Genomic DNA, 23,197 nt, shown 5'->3' on the forward strand with positions numbered 1-23,197 from the left:
TACTACTGGCTTTCTCCTAGAGGAAATCAACTTTCTGCAATTTCTAATGCTTTTTTTCCTTTTTTTCCCATGTTCATCTTTTTTCAACATTGGTCTGTAACATCTGAACAATCTTGAGATATCTCTGTGTAATTTCACTGCGTTCGTTCTTTGTTTTGTGATTTTGTGTGTGTCTTGATTATTTGTTACAGCTTTGTTGTATGTGTGGATGTGCTACAAGTGAGAAAATTAAGCAAGTTATTTCCTGCTCATTTTTCCTTTTCAGTTTTTTTTCCGTTAGCCTTGCTTTGCTTTTGTATCCTGAGACCTTGTGGATCCACCATTCCCAGCCCATTTTTGTTGTTCCACCCGCCACGACAGGAAAAGACACTGTGTCGTTTCAGTCCTGATTACATTTGCCAATATCTTTTTTGATTTCCATTTTACTTTCAATGTTTTTCATTCACATCAAAGATGATGAGACAGAATCTACAGAAACATCTGTCCTGAAAAGTCACCTGGTTAATGAAGTTCCTGTCCTAGCAAGTCCGGACTTGCTCTCTGAAGTTTCTGAGATGAAACAAGATTTGATCAAAATGACTGCCATCTTGACCACAGATGGATCTGATAGGGCAGGTTCCCTCAAAGTGAAGGAGCTGGTGAAGGCTGCTGAGGAAGAGCCAGGGGAGCCTTTTGAAATTGTTGAAAGAGTTAAAGAGGACTTAGAGAAGGTGAATGAAATCCTGAGAAGCGGAACCTGCATGAGAGATGAAGACAGTGTCCCAAGGTCTCAGCCAGAGAGAGAATTAGTGGAAGAGGAATGGGTTATTGTCAGTGATGAGGAAATAGAGGAGGCTAAGCAAAAAGCATCTCTAGAAATCACCGAATACCCATGTGTAGAAGTTAGAATAGAGAAAGAGACCAAAGTAAAAGTAGAGAAAGACTCAACAGGGCTAGTGAACTACCTTGCTGAGGATCTAAATTCCTACGTGTCTCCTCACAAAGAGCCACTGCAGACAGCGCAAGATCTGGCAGGGGAGAAACGTGAGGCTCTGGGTCCTTGCAGGAGCTCTGAAAGCGAAGGGAAAGATAAAGAAGCATCTTCAGAGGAGACACAGAGTACGCAGAAACAGCCCAAACCAAGCCTGGGCATAAAGAAGCCAGTGAGAAGGAAATTAAAAGAAAAACAAAAACAAAAAGAAGATAGTTCACAAGCTAGTGCAGCAAAAACTGAACTTAAAAAAGGTAGTTCAGAAGAGTCATTAGATGAGGACCCAGGTTTAGCCCCCGAGCCTCTTCCCCCTGTAAAAGCTACGTCACCTTTGATAGAAGAAACTCCCATTGGTTCCATAAAGGAGAAGGTGAAGGCCCTTCAAAAACGAGTGGAAGATGAACAGAAAGGGCGAAGCAAGTTGCCTGTCAGAGTCAAAGGCAAAGAAGATGTGCCAAAAAAGATAGCACAGAGGACACATGTAGCTGCCTCCCCCTCTCTGAAGCCCGAGAGACATGCGCCAGCGTCACCCTCCTCGAAAACAGAAAGACACTCTTCTCTTTCCTCTTCTGCAAAAACTGAGAGGCACCCTCCAGTATCACCAGTGAGTAAAACCGAGAAACACTCACCCGTGTCACCCTCCGCCAAAACTGAAAGACACTCCCCTGCATCCTCTTCTACAAAAACAGAAAGACACCCACCTGTTTCGCCTTCAGGTAAAACAGACAAACGCCCACCCGGCTTGCCCTCTGGGAGAACAGAGAAACATCCGCCAGTGTCACCTGGCAGAACAGAGAAACGCTTGCTTGTACCACCAGCTGGAAGAATGGAAAAGCATTCACCTGTCTCAACCTCTGGGAAAACCGAGAAGCACCTGCCTGTGTCACCTTCTGGGAAAACAGACAAGCAACCACCTGTCTCCCCCACCTCAAAAACAGAAAGAATCGAGGAGACAATGTCTGTCCGGGAGCTGATGAAAGCTTTCCAGTCAGGTCAGGACCCATCTAAACATAAGACTGGACTCTTTGAGCACAAAGCAGCAAAACAAAAACAGCCACAAGAAAAAAGCAAAGTTCGGGTAGAAAAAGAAAAGGGGCAGATAGTAACCCCGAGAGAAACGCAGAAAACGGAGAGTCAGACAATCAAACGAGGCCAGAGATTCCTGGTCACGGGACCTTCAGAATCCAGAAGACCAGTCCGTGCTTCCTCCGTAGGGTTTAAGAGAGAAGATGTAGCTGAAGAAAAGGAGAAAGCGCTCAACCACAAAACACCTGAACCTGTTCAGCCAGCACCTGAAGAAGAAAGCCATAAAGATAGTGAAGTCCCCAAAGAAAAGCTGGCTGATGAACAGGGAGACATGGATCTCCAGATCAGCCCAGACAGGAAAACCTCCACTGACTTTTCTGACGTCATTAAGCAGGAACTGGAAGACAACGACAAATACCAACAGTTCCGCCTGAGTGAAGAGACTGAGAAGGCGCAGATTCACTTAGACCAAGTGCTCACTAGCCCTTTCAACACAACGTTCCCACTAGATTACATGAAAGATGAGTTCCTCCCAGCCCTGTCTTTACAGAGTGGTGCCTTACATGGCAGTTCTGAAAGCCTGAAGCAGGAAGGGGTAGCAGGTTCTCCGTGTGGCAGCCTGATGGAAGGGACCCCTCAGATTAGTTCAGAAGAAAGCTATAAGCATGAGGGCCTAGCAGAGACCCCTGAGACAAGCCCAGAAAGCCTTTCTTTCTCACCAAAGAAAAGTGAGGAGCAAATTGGGGAAACAAAGGAAACTACCAAGTTAAAAACACCACCAGAAATTCATTCCGAAAAAGGACATCCCTCAACCAAAGATGTTACTGATGGTTCTGAAGGGCAAGGTGCTGCAGTCACGGGGGGCACAGAGTCCTCTGCTGAGTGTTTGCTGAAGGAGGTCACCCTAGACCCTTCCAAAGACACATGCCCCCCACAAGAAGGTGACGGCCTTGGCAGTCAAGGTGTATCATTAGCAAAAGAAACATCCGAAGGACTGACTGAGGAAGTGTCCTGTGATGAAGGTCCACTTAGATATGTTAGTTCTGCCCATGAGACACAAACTGATACTGAAGCTCAGGAATCCACAGCCACCGAGCCCTCAGATGAGGCAAAGCCCTTGCCGCTGCCTGGTGCTGCTGTAAAGACAGGCCCAAGGGCTGAATCAAAGCCCCAGGGAGTCATTAGAAGTCCCCAAGGGTTAGAACTTGCACTCCCTAGCCGTGATAGCGAGGTCCTCAGCCCTGGGGCTGATGAATCCTTCACAGTGAGCCACAAAGACTCCCTGGAAGCCAGCCCAGTGCTGGAAGATAACTCCTCACACAAAACTCCTGATTCTCTGGAACCGAGTCCTCTGAAAGAATCCCCTTGCCGTGATTCTCTTGAAAGCAGCCCTGTTGAACCAAAGATGAAGGCTGGAATTCTGCCGACTCACTTTCCTCTTCCTTCAGCCGTTGCCAAAACAGAACTGTTCACGGAAGTGGCCTCTGTGCGGTCCCGGCTGCTCCGAGACCCGGACGGCAGTGCGGAGGATGACAGCCTTGAGCAGACGTCACTCATGGAGAGCTCAGGGAAGAGCCCCCTTTCCCCCGACACCCCCAGCTCCGAAGAAATCAGCTATGAGGTCACGCCCAAAACCGCAGATGCAGGCACCCCAAAACCAGCCGTGATTCCTGAATGTGCAGAGGAGGATGACTCAGAAAATGGGGAGAGAAAGAGGTTCACACCTGAAGAGGAAATGTTTAAAATGGTAACCAAAATCAAAACGTTTGATGAACTTGAACAAGAAGCAAAGCAGAAAAGGGACTACAAAAGAGAACCCAAGCAAGAAGAATCTTCTTCATCCTCTGATGCAGATGTTGACTCTTCAGCAGACATGGATGAAACAAAACACACAGAGAGTGTAGCGGATGAAAGCGATGTCCCTGTGGTTGTAACATCAGAGAGCAGAAAGGTTTCTTCCTCCTCAGAAAGTGAACCTGAGTTGACACAGCTGAAAAAAGGTGCTGACTCAGACCTCTTATCAGAGCCAGTTATTCGAGTGCAACCCCCTTCCCCACTTCCATCCAGCATAGACTCAAATTCCAGTCCTGAAGAAGTACAATTCCAGCCTGTCGTTTCCAAACAATACACTTTTAAGATGAATGAAGATACTCAGGAAGATTCAGGTAAATCAGAGGAAGAAAAAGATCGTGAATCTCATTTACCGGAAGACAGTCATACTGTTTCTACTGATGGCCCAGAGGTGTCTTATGATGATCTAAACAGAGATGCTGATCAACAAAAACTTTGTGATGACCGTGGGTATGAAGCAGGGAGTCCCAGCGGCTCAGCCACTCCTGTCTCTTCAGGTCTCCGCAGTTCCACTGGTGATGATGTCAGTGAGCAGCTAGTTATCCACAAGGAATCATTAGCTCTCCAAGACACTGGTGAAAAAGATACAGAAGAAGAAGAAGAGCTTGATGTTTCTGGAGTCGAATCTCCACAAGTAGATTGCCCCAGTGAAAGCTCTTCATCTTTGTCCTCTTCGCATCATTATCCAGCATCTGAAGCAAAAGAATTAGACGAAGACATAGTCTGTACATCTTCTGCTACAAAAATGGAGGTCACAAAACCTGACCAAGCTTTTGAGAGCTTACCAGAGGACCGGCCCACTCAAGACTCATCCATTACTACTCAAACTGATAGATCGTCCTTGGATGTTCCAGTGTCTGACCCAGAGGAGACTGATGAAATCTCTGATCCTCAAATCATAAGCCCTTATGAAAATGTTCCTTCTCAATCTTTTTTCTCTAGTGAAGAAAGCAAAACCCAAACAGATACAAGACACACAAGTTTTCACTCTTCTGAAGTGTATTCCGTTACCATCACATCCTCCACTGAAGACGTAGATGTGACAAGCTCCTCTGGGAGAACTGTTTCGAGTGAAGAATCTAATTTGGAGGACCAGAACTTGGACGTAGAACCCAAACAAGAAAGTACCTTGTGGGAAATGCAGTCGGATAGAGCCTCGTCATCTTTAGAGCCAACTGTACCAAATACATCAACAGTCGCTGGTGAACAGAGAAGCAAAGTCATCATCACAAAAACTGATGTGGATTCTGATTCCTGGAGTGAAATCCGTGAGGATGATGAAGCCTTTGAGGCTCGAGTGAAAGAGGAAGAACAGAAGATATTTGGTTTGATGGTAGACAGACAATCGCAGGGTACCACCCCTGACACCACTCCTGCTAGGACCCCAACTGAAGAGGGGACCCCAACCAGTGAGCAAAATCCATTTCTCTTTCAGGAAGGAAAATTGTTTGAGATGACCCGAAGTGGTGCCATTGATATGACCAAAAGGTCCTATGCAGATGAAAGTTTTCACTTTTTCCAAATTGGGCAAGAATCCAGGGAAGAGACTCTCTCTGAAGACACGAGAGAAGGGGGTACTGGTGCTGAGACCCTACAGCTGGAGACATCAGCTGAGTCATTAGCACTCTTAGAATCGAAAGAAACAGTGGATGACGAAGCAGAGCTACTCCCAGATGACCTGAGTGAGGAAGTAGAAGAAATACACGCTTCAGATGCTCCACTTAACTCCCAAATGGGGATTTCAGCCTCCATTGAAACATCAATGAAAGAGGCAACTTCTGTGGGAGCTGAGGACCTCCCCCCCATGGGAATGGGTGACACACCTCCCCTGTCCAGTGTGAAGCAGACAGCTTGCCCCGACTCCCCTAAACCAGTTGGACAAGTTCAGTTAGATTTTTCCACAGTCACTAGGTCTGTGTATGCAGATCGGGGTGATGATTCTCCCGATTCATCCCCAGAGGAACAGAAATCAGTCATTGAAATCCCTACTGCACCCGTGGAGAATGTGCCTTCTACTGAAAGCAGATCCAAAATCCCTGTAAGGACTATACCCACTTCAACCCCAGCACCTCCATCTGTGGAGTATGAGAGCTCCCTTTCTGAAGATTTCCTACCCAGCCTGAATGAGGAAAGTAAAGAGGACAAAACAAAACCAAAGTCTAAAATCCCCATGAAAGTGCCCGTCCAAAGAGTCGAGCAGCAGCCTTCGCATCTAGACCTGTCTCTACAGAAAACAGAGGCTCCTCAGGGACAGGACAGGACAAGCAGAGCACCAAGTAATAGAAGCAAACCTGAATCTGATGCCAGTTTGGATGCAAAGACCAAATGTCCAGTAAAAACTAGAAGTTACATTGAGACAGAAACAGAAAGCACAGAGTGGGCAGAGGAGCTTGAGTTAGAATCAGAGGAAGCGGCCACAAAACCAAAGATATTTGCATCCCGATTGCCAGTAAAGAGCAAAAGCACCACTTCTTCCTGCAGGGGGCCCACGAGCCCCACGAAAGAAAGTAGGGAGCATTTCTTTGACCTTTACAGGAACTCCATAGAATTCTTTGAGGAGATTAGTGACGAGGCTTCCAAGTTAGTGGATAGACTTACACAGTCAGAAAGGGAACAGGAGTTAGTTTCAGATGACGAAAGTAGTAGTGCCCTGGAAGTTTCAGTAATTGAAAATCTGCCACCTGTTGAGACCGAGAACTCAATTCCTGAGGACATCTTTGACACAAGGCCCATTTGGGATGAGTCCATTGAGACTCTGATTGAACGCATCCCTGATGAAAATGGCCATGACCATGCTGAAGGTATTTGCCAGCCACTGGGATTCCCTGTGCTACGCATGTCATAAATTTGATATAGTTTTTTTGTGTGTCTGTTTTATTTGGTGACTTGTGTCTCATTTTCTTTAAGCTTTCTGTAGTGGTTACTATGTTTGTGTAAGCCCTTTGTGTTTTGTGCTTTCTGTGTATACTCTTGTCTGTGGAAACAATCTCAAGATTGAGTAATGAGAATGCTTATGGAAAACATAAACATGATCGACAGGCAACGGGGATCTTGCCTTTTCTCTAGCTGCTGCACGTGAGGCCATGCAAGCTTTGAGTTTTGTTGTTCTGACGCTCCAGGCTTAGCCTTAAATTAAGCATACAGATATATTTGGTTTTGTTTCATATTATGAGGATTCATTGCTTTTTCTAATTACCTTTGAGTACTTTAAAATAATAAGTACTTAACAATTTTGTAATGATTAGGAAGCCATTTGCACAAGAAGATTTCACATACCATGAAATTATAATTGTTGAGGATTTGTTTTTGATTCGGAAAGGTTGGATTTCAGATACCATTGGTAAACACTTTAAGCAAACAATCATAAGGTAAAAACATGCTTTTAATTTATGTGGCAGATGAATGGAGAATGGACTCATTAGATGCAGCAGACAACAAAAACTCAAACTTTGCATGATTTAAGTTGACTGTGAGGGGATGATGGCTCTTTGAATTATAAAAAAGGGAAACCATAGATGGCTTTGAGAAGTAGCCTCTGGTCTTCCAATATCTCTACAATAAAGACTATTATTCTTAAATTTGGGTTATAAAAAAATGACCATGACCTAAAATGCTGCCGGTCAATTAATGGGGGTTAAAAATCAAAGGGAAAATTATAGTCTGTGGGAGTATTATATGAGCTTACTTAGTAGTAAGCAGACAGAAACTTTGCCCAAAAGACATATATACACACTAATATAACATACACATACGTATACATACACTTTATTCTTCCTTCTTCCAAGATTACCAGGACCAAGACAAACGTTGTTTCTGGCCATACTGAAAAAAGCCAGGATGGTCTGATCAACCCATGATCTTGGTCTCTTGTGACTCTTGGATGTGATTTCTTTGCAACATGACCCAGAAGTGATCTTATACTGCCACAGGCAATAATAGGAGGTCCTAACCAATCACTCCATTTCTCCATCCCATTTATGATTTTTCTGGTGTTTGATGAGCAAGATGATTCTCTTCGGGTGGGCAGTATCCTCTCAGATAATTTTAAGAGGAAAGTCCTAAGATTACTAGAAATCAATAACTTATATAATTATGTCCAGTGACTAGTCTTGATTAAAGAGATATGGAAGCAGATGGTTTTCATGATTTTTATTACATTTATTCCCCATTCCATTCCAGAAATCAGGCAAACGCACAATTTAATATGATTTAAAATGTAATAGTTACTTTGTGCTATAATCAAATATTTGGACAATTGACTGCCTTTCTTTGGATGATCAGTACTGTGGTTCCTCTCCTGTCATGGACAACCTTTGGCCATTCTGTTTTTGACCTTCTGTAGATCAACAGGATGAGCAGGAACGGATTGAGGAAAGGCTGGCTTATATTGCTGATCACCTTGGTTTCAGCTGGACAGGTAAAATGAGTGTGACCCATTTTTTTCAACAAAACCTGCTTGGTTTAAATGACATTGTTGCATCAGCCAACTGTCATTAACAATGAAGAAAGGTCTTTTTTTTCTTTGCTTGAGGAAGACCACATGGAATAGTGAAAAGAATGATACTATGAACTAGAAAATCCAGGGTCTGCATTAACTCACTGCGTGAACCAGGGCAGGCCTTTTATTGTCTCTGGCATTTTGAATAATAGAACTTTAGATTAAGAGATTGTGAGAATATAAGAAGCCCCACTACCCTCCTTTGGGAGCTGTAGATATCTAAACTTTGGGGAGATTATTGTGTTTCAAAACCATTGTCAGTTGTAATTGTCATAAAATTTAATTTGAGATTCAACCAGGGCTCCTTGTTATAGATACTTTGAATCAGATATCTTCATCCTGAACAATACTAAAATTTACTTCAGATGAATGTTGAAGTACATATGAATGAGATGTTCAATAATTTTCTGAGAGATGGGTATGTTTCAGTTTAGAAATTGTATGTTAAATAATTTTTTAATGGAAAGTGAATTCTAAAATCAATATGGTTTATTTACAAATCATGAGTTGTAGGTTTTAAAAGCTATACCCTTTCATCTTTCCTGCTATTTAACATATTAAAGCAAGATTGTCCGTCTGGATTTTTTTCTTTTTTCTGTTTTTGTTTGTTTGTTTGGTCTGACTTCCTTTTATGTCACTTGTGACTACTTAATTGAAACAAGCAGTTTAAAGTTAATATTAATCTCCTTTCAGTTCCTTAAAAATTTGGTATGAATAAGAGATAGGAGTCATAATATCCTTAACAAAGATAATTGGTAGTGTAGAATAAATGACTAAAGCATTTAAAGTAATTTAAAAATACTGAGCAGAGTTATTTAATTGAGGGATTTAGGGGAAAGAAGGGTATCAAAATATCCCTGATTGACTGACTAAGTAGGTAGCATTCAGAATTATTTGTTTTGCTTCTTAAGTATTTATGAGTGTCTGTATTAAACGTAATATCTATTATAGTTGGTGAAAATTCAAACCTTACAATCACACTGAATGGTATAAAATGAAAAGTAAATAAGTCTCTCACACCTACATCTCGTCTTTGAGCCCCTTTCCTCAAAGGTAACTGCTAACACTTTCTCATGTATTCAGAAAAAAATCTGCAGTGCCCACATCTATGCTTATTATTTAAAAATAAGCAAAATTTTACTTAACAGTATTCTTCATAAATACTCCATCAGCATAGAAATATCTATGGCATTCTTTTTAATGGCTATTTAATTCCACTGTATGGAGGTACCATAATTTTATCAGTGGCCTTTGTTGATGGCTACTTAGGTTGTTTCCTGTTGGTGGCAGTAGATATCCTTGTGCACCGATAGATTTCTGTGGGTGTTTCTATAGGACATATTCCTAGAAGGAAAAAAGCTGCGTAAATATATGTATATTTTTAATTTTGAAAGATATTGGCAAATTGCCCTCCAGAAAGGACACCTCCTTCACACACACACACACACACACACACACAAACGCGCGTGTGCGCGCATGCGCGCGCACACACCTCAATGTATAAGCAACCATATAGAATGTTAATGGTAGACTTTAAAGGAAAACTTTGAGGCTTCTTCCCTAGGTCAGTTAATCCTTCCCAGACCTTTTATTCATGTGACATCAAATCACAGAAAGGAGTTTATCCAACCACCATAATATAGCTACAACCAGTATTTATCCAAGTACCCAGAAACAGAATTTATAGTATTTGCAAGTCCCCTAATTATGATTAAAAGTGAGACATGGTCCCTTTCTACTGTTTTCAGTCATTTATTTTCCATTGTCTTGGTTAAGAGTATAAGCCAGTATTAATGGTCTCGTCCAAATTTTGGAATTAAATGGTCCTGAATTTACATATTTTATCATCATTGCCTCAAACTTACTATTTCCACTATGACAGTGATCAATTCTATACCCAATTTTAAGGAAAATATCTGCAGTTAGTGCTAGAAGAACAAAGGCATACGAGAGTCATTTCTAATAAGTAGGAAAAAATAAAGGAACTCTGTTACAGCAATACAAAGAACCCATCATTTACAAAATCACAAGGCAAGGTGTGGAGACTCAAACTATGAAGTTAATGTATTTACAAAGGAGTATTTTCTCTTTTAGAATTAGCAAGAGAACTGGATTTCACTGAGGAGCAAATTCATCAAATTCGAATTGAGAACCCTAACTCCCTCCAAGACCAGAGTCATGCACTATTGAAGTACTGGCTAGAAAGGGATGGGAAACACGCGACAGGTAGGTGGAGAGCTATATGTAAAAGGCAATAGGCCGGAGGTAGAAAAAAGTCTTGTTCAACAAACCTTTTATGCAAATTCAGTAAAAAGATAAAATGACAGATGCCATCAACCTGAAGTGCTACTGTAAGCAAATGAGAAGAAGCTGTAACATTTCTCAAACATGCATGTTGCATAAAAATTCTTGTACTGTGTTCCTGTGAACAGCATTAACTAGTGGAAAGTGATACTAGCACTGGCTGCTAACAGGAAAGTTATTAAAGTCCTAAAATTTTCTAAGTATTGACAGCAGACACACTTGCTTTATTAGCCATTGTTTTATTGATGGTGCATTACATTCAGTTCCTGCTTCCTTTACTCCTAAATAACTAAAATGGGGGAAAATATCAAGTAGATATTCTACATAATGATTTATATGTGATATTCTGACCACATCAAATAAAATGGGAAGTGATACAGAACATAACTACTTCTTATCCCTCAGCTGGTCTAAGTTTGCCACTTTGTTTAATGCCTCTTTGAAGACCTACCTAGAGACCTCCCTTATTTACATCTAGCCCACATTTATCTTTCCTTCTCTTACCATTATTCTAGGTAGGATTGCCAGATTTAGCAAATAAAAATTGAGAGCACCCAGTTAAATTTAAATTTCAGATAGTCAACAGATACTTTTCTAGTATAAGTATATCCTACGCAATATTGGGGATATACTTTTACTTAAAAAAATTTGTTTTTTATCTAAAATTCACATTTGACAGGGTGTCCAATGTGTTATCTAGCAACTCTACTTTTAGGGCTTATGCCCATGCTGTGTCACCCATTTCATACATAGCTCTTGTTTGTTTGCTTACTTTTACAAAGACCCTTAATTGGGCTTTGGTTGTTTCTTGTACAAACATCAAAATTTTAGTAAATTTTTCCTATGCTTAAAATATATCGCCAAAAAAATTCAGTAAGGCAACTAAATGAAAGAGATTTTTAAAAGAGTAGCCCTCAGATGTAATAAATAGTTTTTCTCTAATATCCCAGATACCAGTCTCATTGAATGTCTCACCAAGATCAACCGAATGGATATTGTTCATCTCATGGAGACCAGCACAGAGCCTCTCCAGGAGCACATCAGTCATAGCTATGCAGAGATTGAACAGACCATTACACTGGATCATAGTGAAGGTCAGACAATTTGTGTGTGTGTATGAGTGTCTGTGATGTATGGTTAATTCAGGCAACTGGCCCCACTGTCTTCCTTTCTTCAGAGCGTCGACCATGGCTTTTGCTGATACGTTCTTCTCCTGAGACTTCCCTGCCCATTTTAGGTGCCCCCATCCCTCTCATTCTTTGTTATTTCATCATTGTCTCAGTCAGCGTGGGCTGCTATAACAAAATACCATGAACTGGGTAGCTTAAACAACAGAAATTTGTTTCTCACAGTTCTGAAAACTGGAAATTCAAGATCAGGGTGATAGCATGGCTGGGTTCTGGTGAGGGCCCTATTCTAGATTGTACATGGCTGTCTCCTTGCTCTGTCCTTACGTAGGGGACAGAGAAATAGCTAGCTCTCTGACCTCTTCTTATAAGGGTGCCAGTCCCATTCATGAGGGCTCCACCCTCATGACCTAATTACCTCGCAGGGTTACCACCTCTGAATACCATCACGTTGGGACTAGGGTTTCAACATATGAATGTGAAGGGGACCCAAACATTCAGTCCATAACAGCCATCAACAGGGATGATTCATCCAGTGCCCTTTCCTCAGCTCCTTGATGGCACTTCTGATACTTGTGTCTTTGACTCTACCTTAGTGACGCATGTCTGTGCCCACAACCCAAACTAAATCATTATCAGTGACTGTACTACTTCCAAGTCCCAACTTGAAGCATTATACTTACATCCTCTTTTACTTCTGCACAATAATTCTGCAAACCCACTGGACCTCTAGTCATTGGTCCTACCCCCCTTTTCAGTATTAAAGTTTCTTGAATCCACCCTCATTCACTTCCATGCTCACTCACTACCATTCTTTCTCCTTCTCTCTCTCTCATTGCTATTTTTACACTTTCTTTTCTTTCAAGCCTCCAGCATTACTCTTCTTTTTATTTATTCCAACCTGATGACCATACTTCATATTCCTTAGAAAAAATAGGAATACCTGTAAGCAAATGTCCATATTCTTTCACCACAAAGTCTCTCAACCTAAGTGCATCTCAGTGCTTATGCTCTACCTTTCCTGCTGTATGAAATGGCCTTCCTTTGCTAAAGCCATCATCTCTTCTTTTGTACTAGATCTCATCCCCTTTTACCAACTATCGACTTCACTCCTGCAATCACCCACTCTGGCTCCTACAACTAGAACATTGTCAACAGCACTGAAACGTGCTATAATAGAGCCCGGCTTTAAAAACAAAGCAAAGCAAATAACTCCTTTCACCCAATATGCTCCCCTGTATGACTGCTCTGTTTCTCCATCTATTTCATGGGAAATCTCTTCAAAAGAATAGTCTAACTTTTCTGTCAGCACTCTCTACTTTCTCTCTTCCCTTCTCTCTAGAACTGTCTCTAGAATCCACACAAGTCAGGTTTTGTCATCACCACTCAACAGAAAAGAATCTTGCAAAATTCACCAATTGTTTCCTCATCACCAAATGCACTGAGCCATTCTCAGTCTTCGTCTTCCTTTACCTCTTCTTAACATTTGACACAGAAAATTAATCCCTTCTTCTTAAGACATTTTCTTCACTCACTTTCCATGATAACCTCTCTTCTTGTTTTTTTCTATTTTCTTATTTTATAGGATAGTCTTCCTCAATGTCTGTCTGCAGCTTACTTTCCATAGGTTTACGTGATGGCATGTATTACTGTTCAGCAAGAGCCTCATAGCTCGTCCCATCTCCCATCTCTCTCCCTCTTTCCCAAGTCCCAGACACCTGGCCTCTGGGCTGTGCCCTGGGCACCCTACACCTTCTCAGGCTTCCAGGCTCTGGTGCTTCCTCTTCCCTGCATTCTGGAGTGTTCTTCCCTAAGATCACCAAGTACCTTTTTCTCTCACTCTATTCAGGCCTCTGCTCAAGTATCAGCTCCTAAGAGGAGCCTTTTCTGACAAATCTATCTAAAAAACTGGCCCTCTTTTCTTTGTACCTTTACCCTGGTTTCACAAATATGAATCTGCAGAAATGCAAGTTCAGTCAGGCCAGAAGCCTCTTCTGTCTTGTTCACTGCTTTGGATCCAGCGTCTACAGCACCTACTACAGTGTTGATACTCAATATATATCTACTGAGTGAATAACTAGATAGATGAAGGTCAATCACACCTCTGCCGAAAGTTTTTCAGTGACTCCTTATTGCCCTTGCTATATGAAATTCCTTAGCTTGGCCTAAGAGACCCTTCCTCAAAAGAGTACTAACCTCAGAGTGTTGTTTAATACAAGTTAATACTTGCAAAGCACCTAGAATGGTGTCTGACACATAGTAAATATTCAGAATGTGTTAGCTGTTTATTATTATTATTATTAATGCTCTTCTTACCATGTAGATTTATGCCTCAACTGGAATGTCGCAGTTGATACCTGCCTATCTTTAGGCCTCCTTAAGATGTCATACCCTCTGCATTTCTTTTCCTGATTCTTTAACCCTGAGTTGGATGCTCGGCATTCATTGACTGGCACCTGTGGCCCAGTCACTCTGCATTTAATTGTCTCTTACTTGCCTGAGCTTCCCTAGATGGTCAGCATCTTGAAGACAGACATAGTGCCTCTTTCAGCTTTGTAACCATGACCGATCACAGACATGGCATGTAGTAGTCACTTAATAAATACCCACTTATTATAGTTTAGCTTCAATTAAATATTTAATTTAAATCATTCTCGCCTGTAGGGTTCTCAGTACTTCAAGAGGAGCTATGCACTGCGCAGCATGAGCAGAAAGAGGAGCAAGCTGCTTCTAAAGAGGACGAGTCCTATGATCACCCTCCCATCGTCTCGGAGGAAGACATTTCTGTCGGTTACTCCCCTTTTCAGGATAGCATCTCCAAAACTGAGGGCGACGGCTCAGCAACAGAGCTCCTTCCCCAGACTGACAAGGAGCAAGTTCAACAGGATTTCTCAGGGAAAATGCAAGACCTGCCTGAAGAGTCAGCTCTTGAACAGCAGGAATACTTGTGAGTTCCAAAAGAAAGCCTATGCAGTGTCATTCCAAAGACACAAGCCAATAGGCAGAGGGTGCCAAGCATATACAAGCGTAAATCATTTTCAGATAGTTTTCAGAACTACAGGAAAAAAAAGCAAAGTATTTGAGACATGACTGTGACGGCGTTGTATGGCACAAGTCTGCTTGAACCAACTTCCAGTTCCGTGACCTTGGGCAAAGGCCTAAGCCCTTTGAGTCTCAGTTTCCACATCTATAAATTATGATAATAATATACACCTTATTCATCTTACAGGGTCAAAGGTCAAGGATATGCCTGTGAAACCATTGTTGAAACTGTAGACCACACAGTTATTACTTATATGTTTGCTGCACCTCACTTCTCTGTATATGTGCCCGTCACACCCTGGCTGGTTCAGAAGGTGAACAGTGACAGTGTAGGTGAAGCAGCCCTTGTGTGTTTCAACAAAGCTATGAGGTGGCTAGCAATAAAAATAGAAATACAACACAGATTACTCACGCGGAATGAAAGGCCATTAGGGGTTGGGGTGGGAATAAAGAGAAGTCTTCTAGAGCGCTTCTACCTAAAGGAAGCTGCAGAGCACAGTCAGCTTAGAACTCAAGTTCTGGGCTTTCTGGAAGCAAAGGCAAAAAAGAGTTGTATAAGTGACACTTATTGTCCAGAAAAAGCAACCAGATCATGAGAAAGGCAAGCATGTCCCAGCCCTGAAATGTGAGAATAGCGTGTCAGGAGGCTGTAACACAGCATCTCCTTTGTCCTTGAGTGAGTTTTGTGCTGGAGTCACTGGAACTTGAGAAAAGGGTGAAAGGGGTATTGAAATGAGCTTTTCTTCCGCGGAGCACTGCTCCCTCACCCATCTACCTTTAGATTGTAGGGGAGAACATAAAGAAGAGGTCAGGAAAAGAGAGAAGGAAAGAGAAAAAGATGGGAAGCAAAGAGGGGGTATCAGAAAGGCACTTTGGGCATTTAATATCTATGGAGTGACAGAAGATTAGAAGGAAGGAGCAGAAAAAGCAGATAATTTTTTCCTTTTAGGAATATTATAAAGATTACATTGCTTATCTCCAAACTATATCAGTAGAAAAAGTTTCAATGCCAACAGATCTTCCTATCAAGTAACACAGTTTTCTGGATGGATAATAAGAATCTCCCTATATTTATGATTATGGTAACTATATTAACATGGGGTTTATATATTGCTTTTTTAAAATATTGCAAGATTTTGATCCTTGCTTCAAAAGCCTTATTGTCTACAGATCTTTGTTATATAAACCTCCTCAAATCATCAATATTACCTTGAGTTATCAAAGGAAAGATGAAATTTTTATTTATTAATATCTCTCATTATTTATTAATTATCTCTACTTCATAGAGATTAGGAAATGGTAATACATTTGAGGATAATTTTTATTATTTTAGAATACATTTTTCCCAATCAATGCTAGATCAGTGAGCTGTAACTGTATTCTGTATTTTACATATAATTTTAATTCACATTTCATTTCTTAGCCAAATTACAAAACCTCTTTAGACTTTCACGGACTGTGAAGACAAGTTCCATCTTCCCTTCCAAATCCCTTGCATCAGCAGGGGCAGAAATGCATATGCTCTCATGGTATAATTGGGCTTTTCTGTTTCAGTGTGACAACCCCAGGGACAGAAGTGTCAGAGACTCAAAAGGCTATGGCAGCATCTGGCTCTCCCACCAAGACACCTGAGGAAATCAGCACCCCTACTGAGGAGGAGAGGCCATATCTCCAGACCCCGACATCAAGTGAGCGGGGAGACTCTCCCATTGTGCAAGAACCCGAAGAGCCCCCAGAACGTAGGGAGGAGAGTTCGCCTCGAAAAACCAGCCTCGTGATAGTGGAGTCTGCTGATGACCAGCCACAGGCCTTTGAAAGGCTCGATGAAGATGCTGCTTTTCAAAAGGTAGAATCTCCTCCTCTATTTCCTTGCCCACATGTAACAAAGCTACAAACCTTCTTCCAGTTTCCATTTCTCTGATGGCTTATGTTTTCACAGAAAGGTTTGCCAAATTAATTAACTTGGGCCAAGGGAAGCCCTCAATCCCTTTTAAAATCTGGGAACCAGTGAATCTAGAAAAAGATGATACATGGTTCCAATTCTAGCTACTTGACCATCAGCCCTAATTTTATAGCTGGAAACCCTTTTGCTAAGAAAAATGAACCCTGGGGTGAAACAATATACCAGATGTAGCTTTTCAAAATTAGTAATCTTGGGCATAAAGAAGACTAGTGAGGGGAATTAACCGGGCCTCAGGTAAGTAAGTCGGCCTGCCATGGGAAATTGCTGGAACCTGCACTCTTGTTAATCAGGTCCGTGCTGTCAGGTGATGAGCACACAAACTGTGGTTATTGAGTGGGGTTTACTCCCAAAGCAAATTTTTCTCGTTAGAGGAAGGATTATTTCCAAGTGAAATCTCCTTATATTTATTTTAAGAATGACTCAGAAAAAGGACATTATGCCTAAATTGATGGCTGGTTCTAAATGTCAGAAAATCGATAGCAGCGTGAATATGCATCACTGTCTTTCCTTTGTCTTTAAGTGAGCTTTGATGTTGCACAGAGAGGTGGAGAAACTCATTTAAACCATTTACTCTCAAAACGTGGTCTGAATGGTTCATATCCCTCAGCTTTAACTGGAGGGCTTGAGCCCTCCCTACTCAGGACTCCTGAATCAGAATGAATCCCAGGGAGGGGAGGAGAGGGGAGAAGAATCTGCATTTCAGTAACTCTGTAGAGGATTAAATTAGATATATTTTTCCTTTTTGGATTCAAAAACATTTTATATGTCAAAGTATTTTTAAAGCATGAATATACATCTTTTAGGAAAGAATGTTTTATAGAAGAGTTAAAACTCTGGGGGAGAAAGTGATACGACATATCTTTGGGCTTAACATCTACATTTGTTTTTGTTCACTATGAGTGTGATATCTGCTAGCAGGATTTATCTAAAATCATAGTTTAAAATTAGCGGAGGTCCAGGCAGATGAGAACTGCTCCAAATTTTGGCAGTTATCTTAAATAATGAATTCATCCCATGAATGGATTTTTATTCCAAGTTTGCCTTTGTATAGAATTATTCATCTCCAAGTTTTTGGCTTAAATTAATCCTAGTAAAGATGTTTCGTAGATGCTGTCTGGACTTAAAAGTTGCCAATTTTAGTCTAAGAATCTATAGGCTAATTGAAGCATAGGCTTGAGAGTTATCTGGATAATTCATATATTTAATCTGTTCTATGTATATAAATAAATTTTGACAAGTTGTCCTGTAGTCCACATTATTTGTATGGGCCTGTTCTACTTATTCTTGATGAATTTCCAATTCTTAAGCTTCCTATTTTGACCCTTATCTTCTCATGACCCTGACTTGAGGGTCCAATTTCAATCACTTTTCTTGCTGACCATATTTCTAGGCAGCAAATTCCTAAGTGTATTTAAAGAATAATTTCGTTTAAAATTTACATGTTTTCCTTTAGCAGGAAAGAATATAGAAATATAAGCAGTATTTTAAACTATGTTGACAAAATTTAGTTGAGTTTTCTTTTTTTTAATAGCATTCCATTAGGAAAGAGTGATTCGTTATATAGCTCCCAAGACATACGTTTTAATCTAAAGTTATGTTCTTAGCTCCAACTTTGGCTTTGGGCCAGACCCATAAAATTGGATTGGCCTCTGTACCTCAACTTCTCTGCAAAATGAGTCTAATACTATTTGTAGCCAGTCTTCCTTCCTCTATCTTGCCAGTAGGGAAATGTACTACTGGCCAGATAATAGCTACAGGAAATTTTGACTTCCTGCAGAAAGTTCTGCTACAAGAATTAAGACATTTCTATACCTTTGGTTGGATCATTCTAAGCCTAAGCCCAAGAGGCAATGGCTCACAAGTTATTTATTGTGCTGCCTAGGGTCTGTGTTTACATTTGGTTATTCACCAGGAGTTTGAGTCCAAGATGTAATGTGGGCAAGCTGCTTATTTCTTCTGATGGATTTTGACAGATGGGTGCTCAGACAGCTTTCAGAATCCAGAATATTTTTTTTTTCATTCAATGAACAAAAAGCTATATTCTCACTGAAGTTTGAGCCCAGCATGCACTGTTTTCACTCCTGCTGGCTTGTCCACCAAAATCAGCATGAATAAAGCTTTCAGAAACCAGTGTGAGCTAAAGCAGTAACCAGTAGTGAAGGCATTCCTTAGCATGATAAACAAAACAGTGCTTCCATGCTTCCACCAGGAGCTAACAGAGGAATTAGGTGAGCTGGAGGCCAGCTCAGATGAGGAAGTGATGCTATCTACCAGGGTTGTCCGCCGACGAGTGATTATTCAGGTACCAGCTGTTAAATTACTGCACGTCTGGGACAGTTCTGTCCCCGTAACCCTTCGAGAGTGACCGACCTGGAGCGAGGGCTTGGCATGCTCCTTAGGTAGTGCATGGCCTTCAGAAAGCAGATCCCGTAACTCTCCTAAGTTCTGTTTGTGAAGAAATGCAGCGGTAATGACATTCGCCGCCTACCTCCAAGCGAGCAAAGAGCAAGATTTAGCCTCTTCAGTTCCACCCACCTCACCTCTGGCTTTTCTGTTTTTGTTTGTTTGTTTGTTTAAGTTTGAGCTAACTTTGGTCAGATTCTCTAGCATGTTATTACCCACCTTTTTTTTTTTTTTCTTTTAAACATACTACTTGACAGGATTTGGCATCTCAGCAATGCTTCTCAAAGCTCCTTTAATTTTCTAACGTTCCTGGCATTGTAAGCACTTGGGAGTAGTTCCTCAGCATTGATGCCAAACATGGAAGTGACCCTTTTCTTTCAACTGTGTAGGGAGATGATATGCCTGACATACCCCCGGAAACAGTCACAGAAGAAGAATACATCGATGAGCAGGGACACACTGTGATAAAGAAGGTATTATCTTAAGTATCTTACCATGGTTAATTTCAAGCCTCCTGTCTAAAATGTATCAGTACCCTGGCACTGTCACTCAAAAACAAGATACATGAATAAAATATCTTCCAGGTTACTAGGAAAATCATTAGGCGGTACGTCTCCTCTGATGGTACAGAGAAAGAAGAGATTACGATGCAGGGAACACCACAGGATCCCATCAACATTGAGGAAGGGGATGGCTATTCCAAAGTAATAAAGCGCATTGTATTAAAGAGTGACACTGAACAGTCGGAGGTGAGACCATCTGATTTTCCAGAACTGATTTTATGGAGAGGTGTAAAATACAGCTCACAAGAGATGGACGAGATTGTTTATTCCTATTGGCCTCACTTCTCCCCTTTATAAGGCAGTCTTCGTTTAGTTACACATTCATTTTTTTTCTTCGTGATTTTGTGGAATTTTTAGATAACCATCAGCGATATTTGTAACCATTATACTCATTGTCTTTGGTCCTTTCTAAGTCTCCTTTCTCTTTAATTCAGTTGACCACAGCAGAAATCCAAAAGTCAAATTTTAAAAGACAGCAATCCCATCGGCTGGCAAGCAGTAGGTTCTGAAAAACACTTGTGCAAATGCACTGTGGTGCTTTGCCCGGTCGGCAACAGCAGCCTTCTGTAGGGCACCTTAGATAAATATTTGATTTCCAAACTTCTGCATTTCAGAGTCACTGAAATCAGGATCCAGAAACTCACTTGATTTATAGTTTTGTTTCTTTCTGTTTTACTTCCCTCTTTCAGAATCATATTTACTCTCTTTGACATGTAATTTGGGAGATTCTTACCATCTCGCATTCATTCACATCCTCAAAATTTTATTATTATACACATGAGGTTCTCTAAAAATCTACAGTTTCAGTTTCTCATAGCTCTGACAGTTCCTCCTTTGGAGGTTAATTTTGTCTTCATAATGTCAAAACAAAACATTTACACATGGGAAAAGAGAGTTCATCCACAGGGTGCTATGTCTGCACTGCACTGAGCAGTCAGTTTCTCAGTCATGAAACTTCCTGACCAATTTTCATTCAAGTGACTAATTAAGTGGTTGATTTGGTACTGTGTACATATAGTCATAATATAGATGTTACCAATTGATTCTAGATTTTTCTTCTAACTGCTTCTCATTGACAAAATGCTGTTTTCAGGATATACCATTGTAATGTGTGTGTTTTTTAACATAGAAAAATTCATCATTGTTACATTTTGGCACTCAGAAACTGTATATTTTGTGTCCTTCATTCATCAGGTAACTTTGTCTGAGCCCAGCATTTTGTCCAGTACCTCACAATTTCAGGCTGAACCAGTGGAAGGCCGTAGAGTCAGCAAAGTTGTTAAAACAACTGTGGTACATGGAGAGAGGATGGAGAAGCATCTGGGGGATTCTAGTTTAGCCACTGATCTTCCTTCAGCCAAAGATGACTTTGAAGAGGTATAAAGCATCATCACTTTGTCTGTGTGTGTGTGGAGGGGTATTTTATGTGTGCTTTGTGTTTGAGAAGAAAATGATTTATCATTGTGTCATTCCATACATGTATTCATGGAAGGATGCAGAATAATTCAAGAGAGTAGAATTCCTGTTTGAATAATGTGTACAGTGAAATAATATTTTACTCAACTTATTGTGTTCATTTGTGCCACCTTAAGAGCCTTAAAAAATCCATATGACCAGGATTCGCTTCAGCTCAATGAGAATCAGAATCTCTGAAGTTGGGACATGATTGTACCTCTTGCCTAAAAGTCCCAGAAGTGACTTGCACTCCCAATTAGTAAGGGAAAGAAATAGATATTGTACATTATCTTTGCTAGCTAATATTCTCAGATATTTCCAATGATAGGCATTAAAGAAAATTCAGGTATCTTTTATTAGTTAAGTTCTGATTTTCAATAATTAGGAAACAGGTCCACAGTGACATCCACAAACACTTATTACAGTTCAAAAATCCCAACATTCTGGAACTCACCTAGTGCACTGTGGTAACTTAAATGGGAGGGAAGTCCAAAAGGGAGGGGATATCTATATGTGTATATGCTGATTCATTTTGTTGTGCAGTGGAGGCTAATACAACATTGTAAAGCGACCATATTCCAATAAAAATTAATTAAAAAACCCCACAACTAATAGATTGGTAATGCTACAAATGCCATAATTGATAACCTCATATTAGCATTTTGCAATTTAAAATGAATTGGCTTATTTTATATAATAATTGAATATTTTGTTTCTATATCACCAGTTAAAAGAGGGTTTCAGGCTGCTGCTTATTGTCTAGGATGTTTTTCAAACTACACATTCTAGGTCTTTTCAATAAATGAGCAGCCAATTTGAATAAAATGTCACAATTTTCTATTTTTAATTCTGGATTTGAAACACTAAAGATATCAAAATGTTGGTATAAGAATTTTGATCCAGTGAATGGAACTTATGGTGCTGGTGAAGATCATCTGAAATAAATTTCCATATCTTAAAAAAAAAAAAAACAGTCCCAACATTCTGAAAACCAAAACAAGTTTTATAAGTTAGTAGCAAGCTACTTTGGCAATAAAACTTAATGTGAACTGACATGGGGCTGTAATGACTTGGCAGTCTTTTTTATTCTACAAGAGTGAATGTTCATGTTTTGCTATTGATATATCAATGGCTTTGATTACAGGATGCTGTCCCTATCCTATCTGAGCTATTAGAATATACAGTATATACATCATATTACCTTTCTAAAATCCAAAAGGAAAAAAAATCTGAAATCTAAAACACATCTGGCCCCAAATGTTTCAACTAAGGGACAGCGGGCATGTGCAAACATCTTTGAAACATTCTTTACTATTGAAACATTTTGAAGTTAAATGTTACATGTATGTCCTCTTTTATACCCACAATATGCATTGAGATTATATATGAATGCATTGGGATATTAAGAGCATACCTTATTTTAAACATTTTTAGTTCTTCACATTTTGACAACTGGTGACCTTGGACAATCAAAAGATGTATTATCTGATTATACCCTTTGGGCCTTATTTGTTCGTTGCTTGTTTTTGCCTCTGGTCATTATTCATTGTATTTGTCATTAGAGTCTTCACTGCAGAAAGGATGGGGGTGAGGCAAGCACGAAAGTAGAAGTCAACCAGTATAGTTTGCAAGAATTGTAAAGTAATTATCAATAGAACAAATCTCCCTCACAAATGGGAGAAATTTAACAGACTTGCTAAATAAAACTCAATACTTAGATCTGCCCCTAAGAATTGTTTTTCTTTATCCTTTCCAGAATGTTCTTTTATACTATTCATTAAGCAGAGTAATAGGTTATGTTAGAGTCTATGGTTTATGATGGGTTTTGTCTTCTTTTCTTTTTTTTCTTACTTCAGGCTTTGAGTTACACAGGTAGCCACATGAAAGTCCACTCCCCCAGTTTAGTAGAGAATGAAGTCCTGAAGGAGGATGGATCAATACTTAGAAGGTTTGGGTTAGCATGGGGTGATGCTTTGCCAACTAACACCTTTAAAA

General features: G+C 40.4%; 1 protein-coding gene across 13 annotated transcripts in view; it reads left to right on the forward strand.

The window, feature by feature from the left end:
- Positions 1 to 23,197, forward strand: part of ANK2 (ankyrin 2) — a 250,765-nt gene that overhangs the window by 222,201 nt on the left and 5,367 nt on the right. For 7 of the 13 annotated variants that reach the window (XM_028168661.2, XM_007191055.2, XM_028168663.2 and 4 more), the window contains 9 exons: positions 8,190 to 8,264; positions 10,440 to 10,571; positions 11,600 to 11,743; positions 14,441 to 14,723; positions 16,373 to 16,664; positions 19,574 to 19,657; positions 19,769 to 19,933; positions 20,942 to 21,124; positions 23,059 to 23,150. In XM_028168661.2, the coding sequence (XP_028024462.2) occupies positions 8,190 to 8,264; positions 10,440 to 10,571; positions 11,600 to 11,743; positions 14,441 to 14,723; positions 16,373 to 16,664; positions 19,574 to 19,657; positions 19,769 to 19,933; positions 20,942 to 21,124; positions 23,059 to 23,150 (1,450 nt within the window). Of the gene's footprint in view, positions 1 to 453; positions 6,649 to 8,189; positions 8,265 to 10,439; positions 10,572 to 11,599; positions 11,744 to 14,440; positions 14,724 to 16,372; positions 16,665 to 18,990; positions 19,084 to 19,573; positions 19,658 to 19,768; positions 19,934 to 20,941; positions 21,125 to 23,058; positions 23,151 to 23,197 lie in introns of all 13 variants that reach the window. The other 6 variants (XM_057546236.1, XM_057546241.1, XM_057546237.1 and 3 more) reach the window with 2 other exon arrangements.

This window comes from Balaenoptera acutorostrata, chromosome 5, assembly GCF_949987535.1.
Source record: "Balaenoptera acutorostrata chromosome 5, mBalAcu1.1, whole genome shotgun sequence".
Taxonomy (NCBI): Eukaryota; Metazoa; Chordata; class Mammalia; order Artiodactyla; family Balaenopteridae; genus Balaenoptera; species Balaenoptera acutorostrata.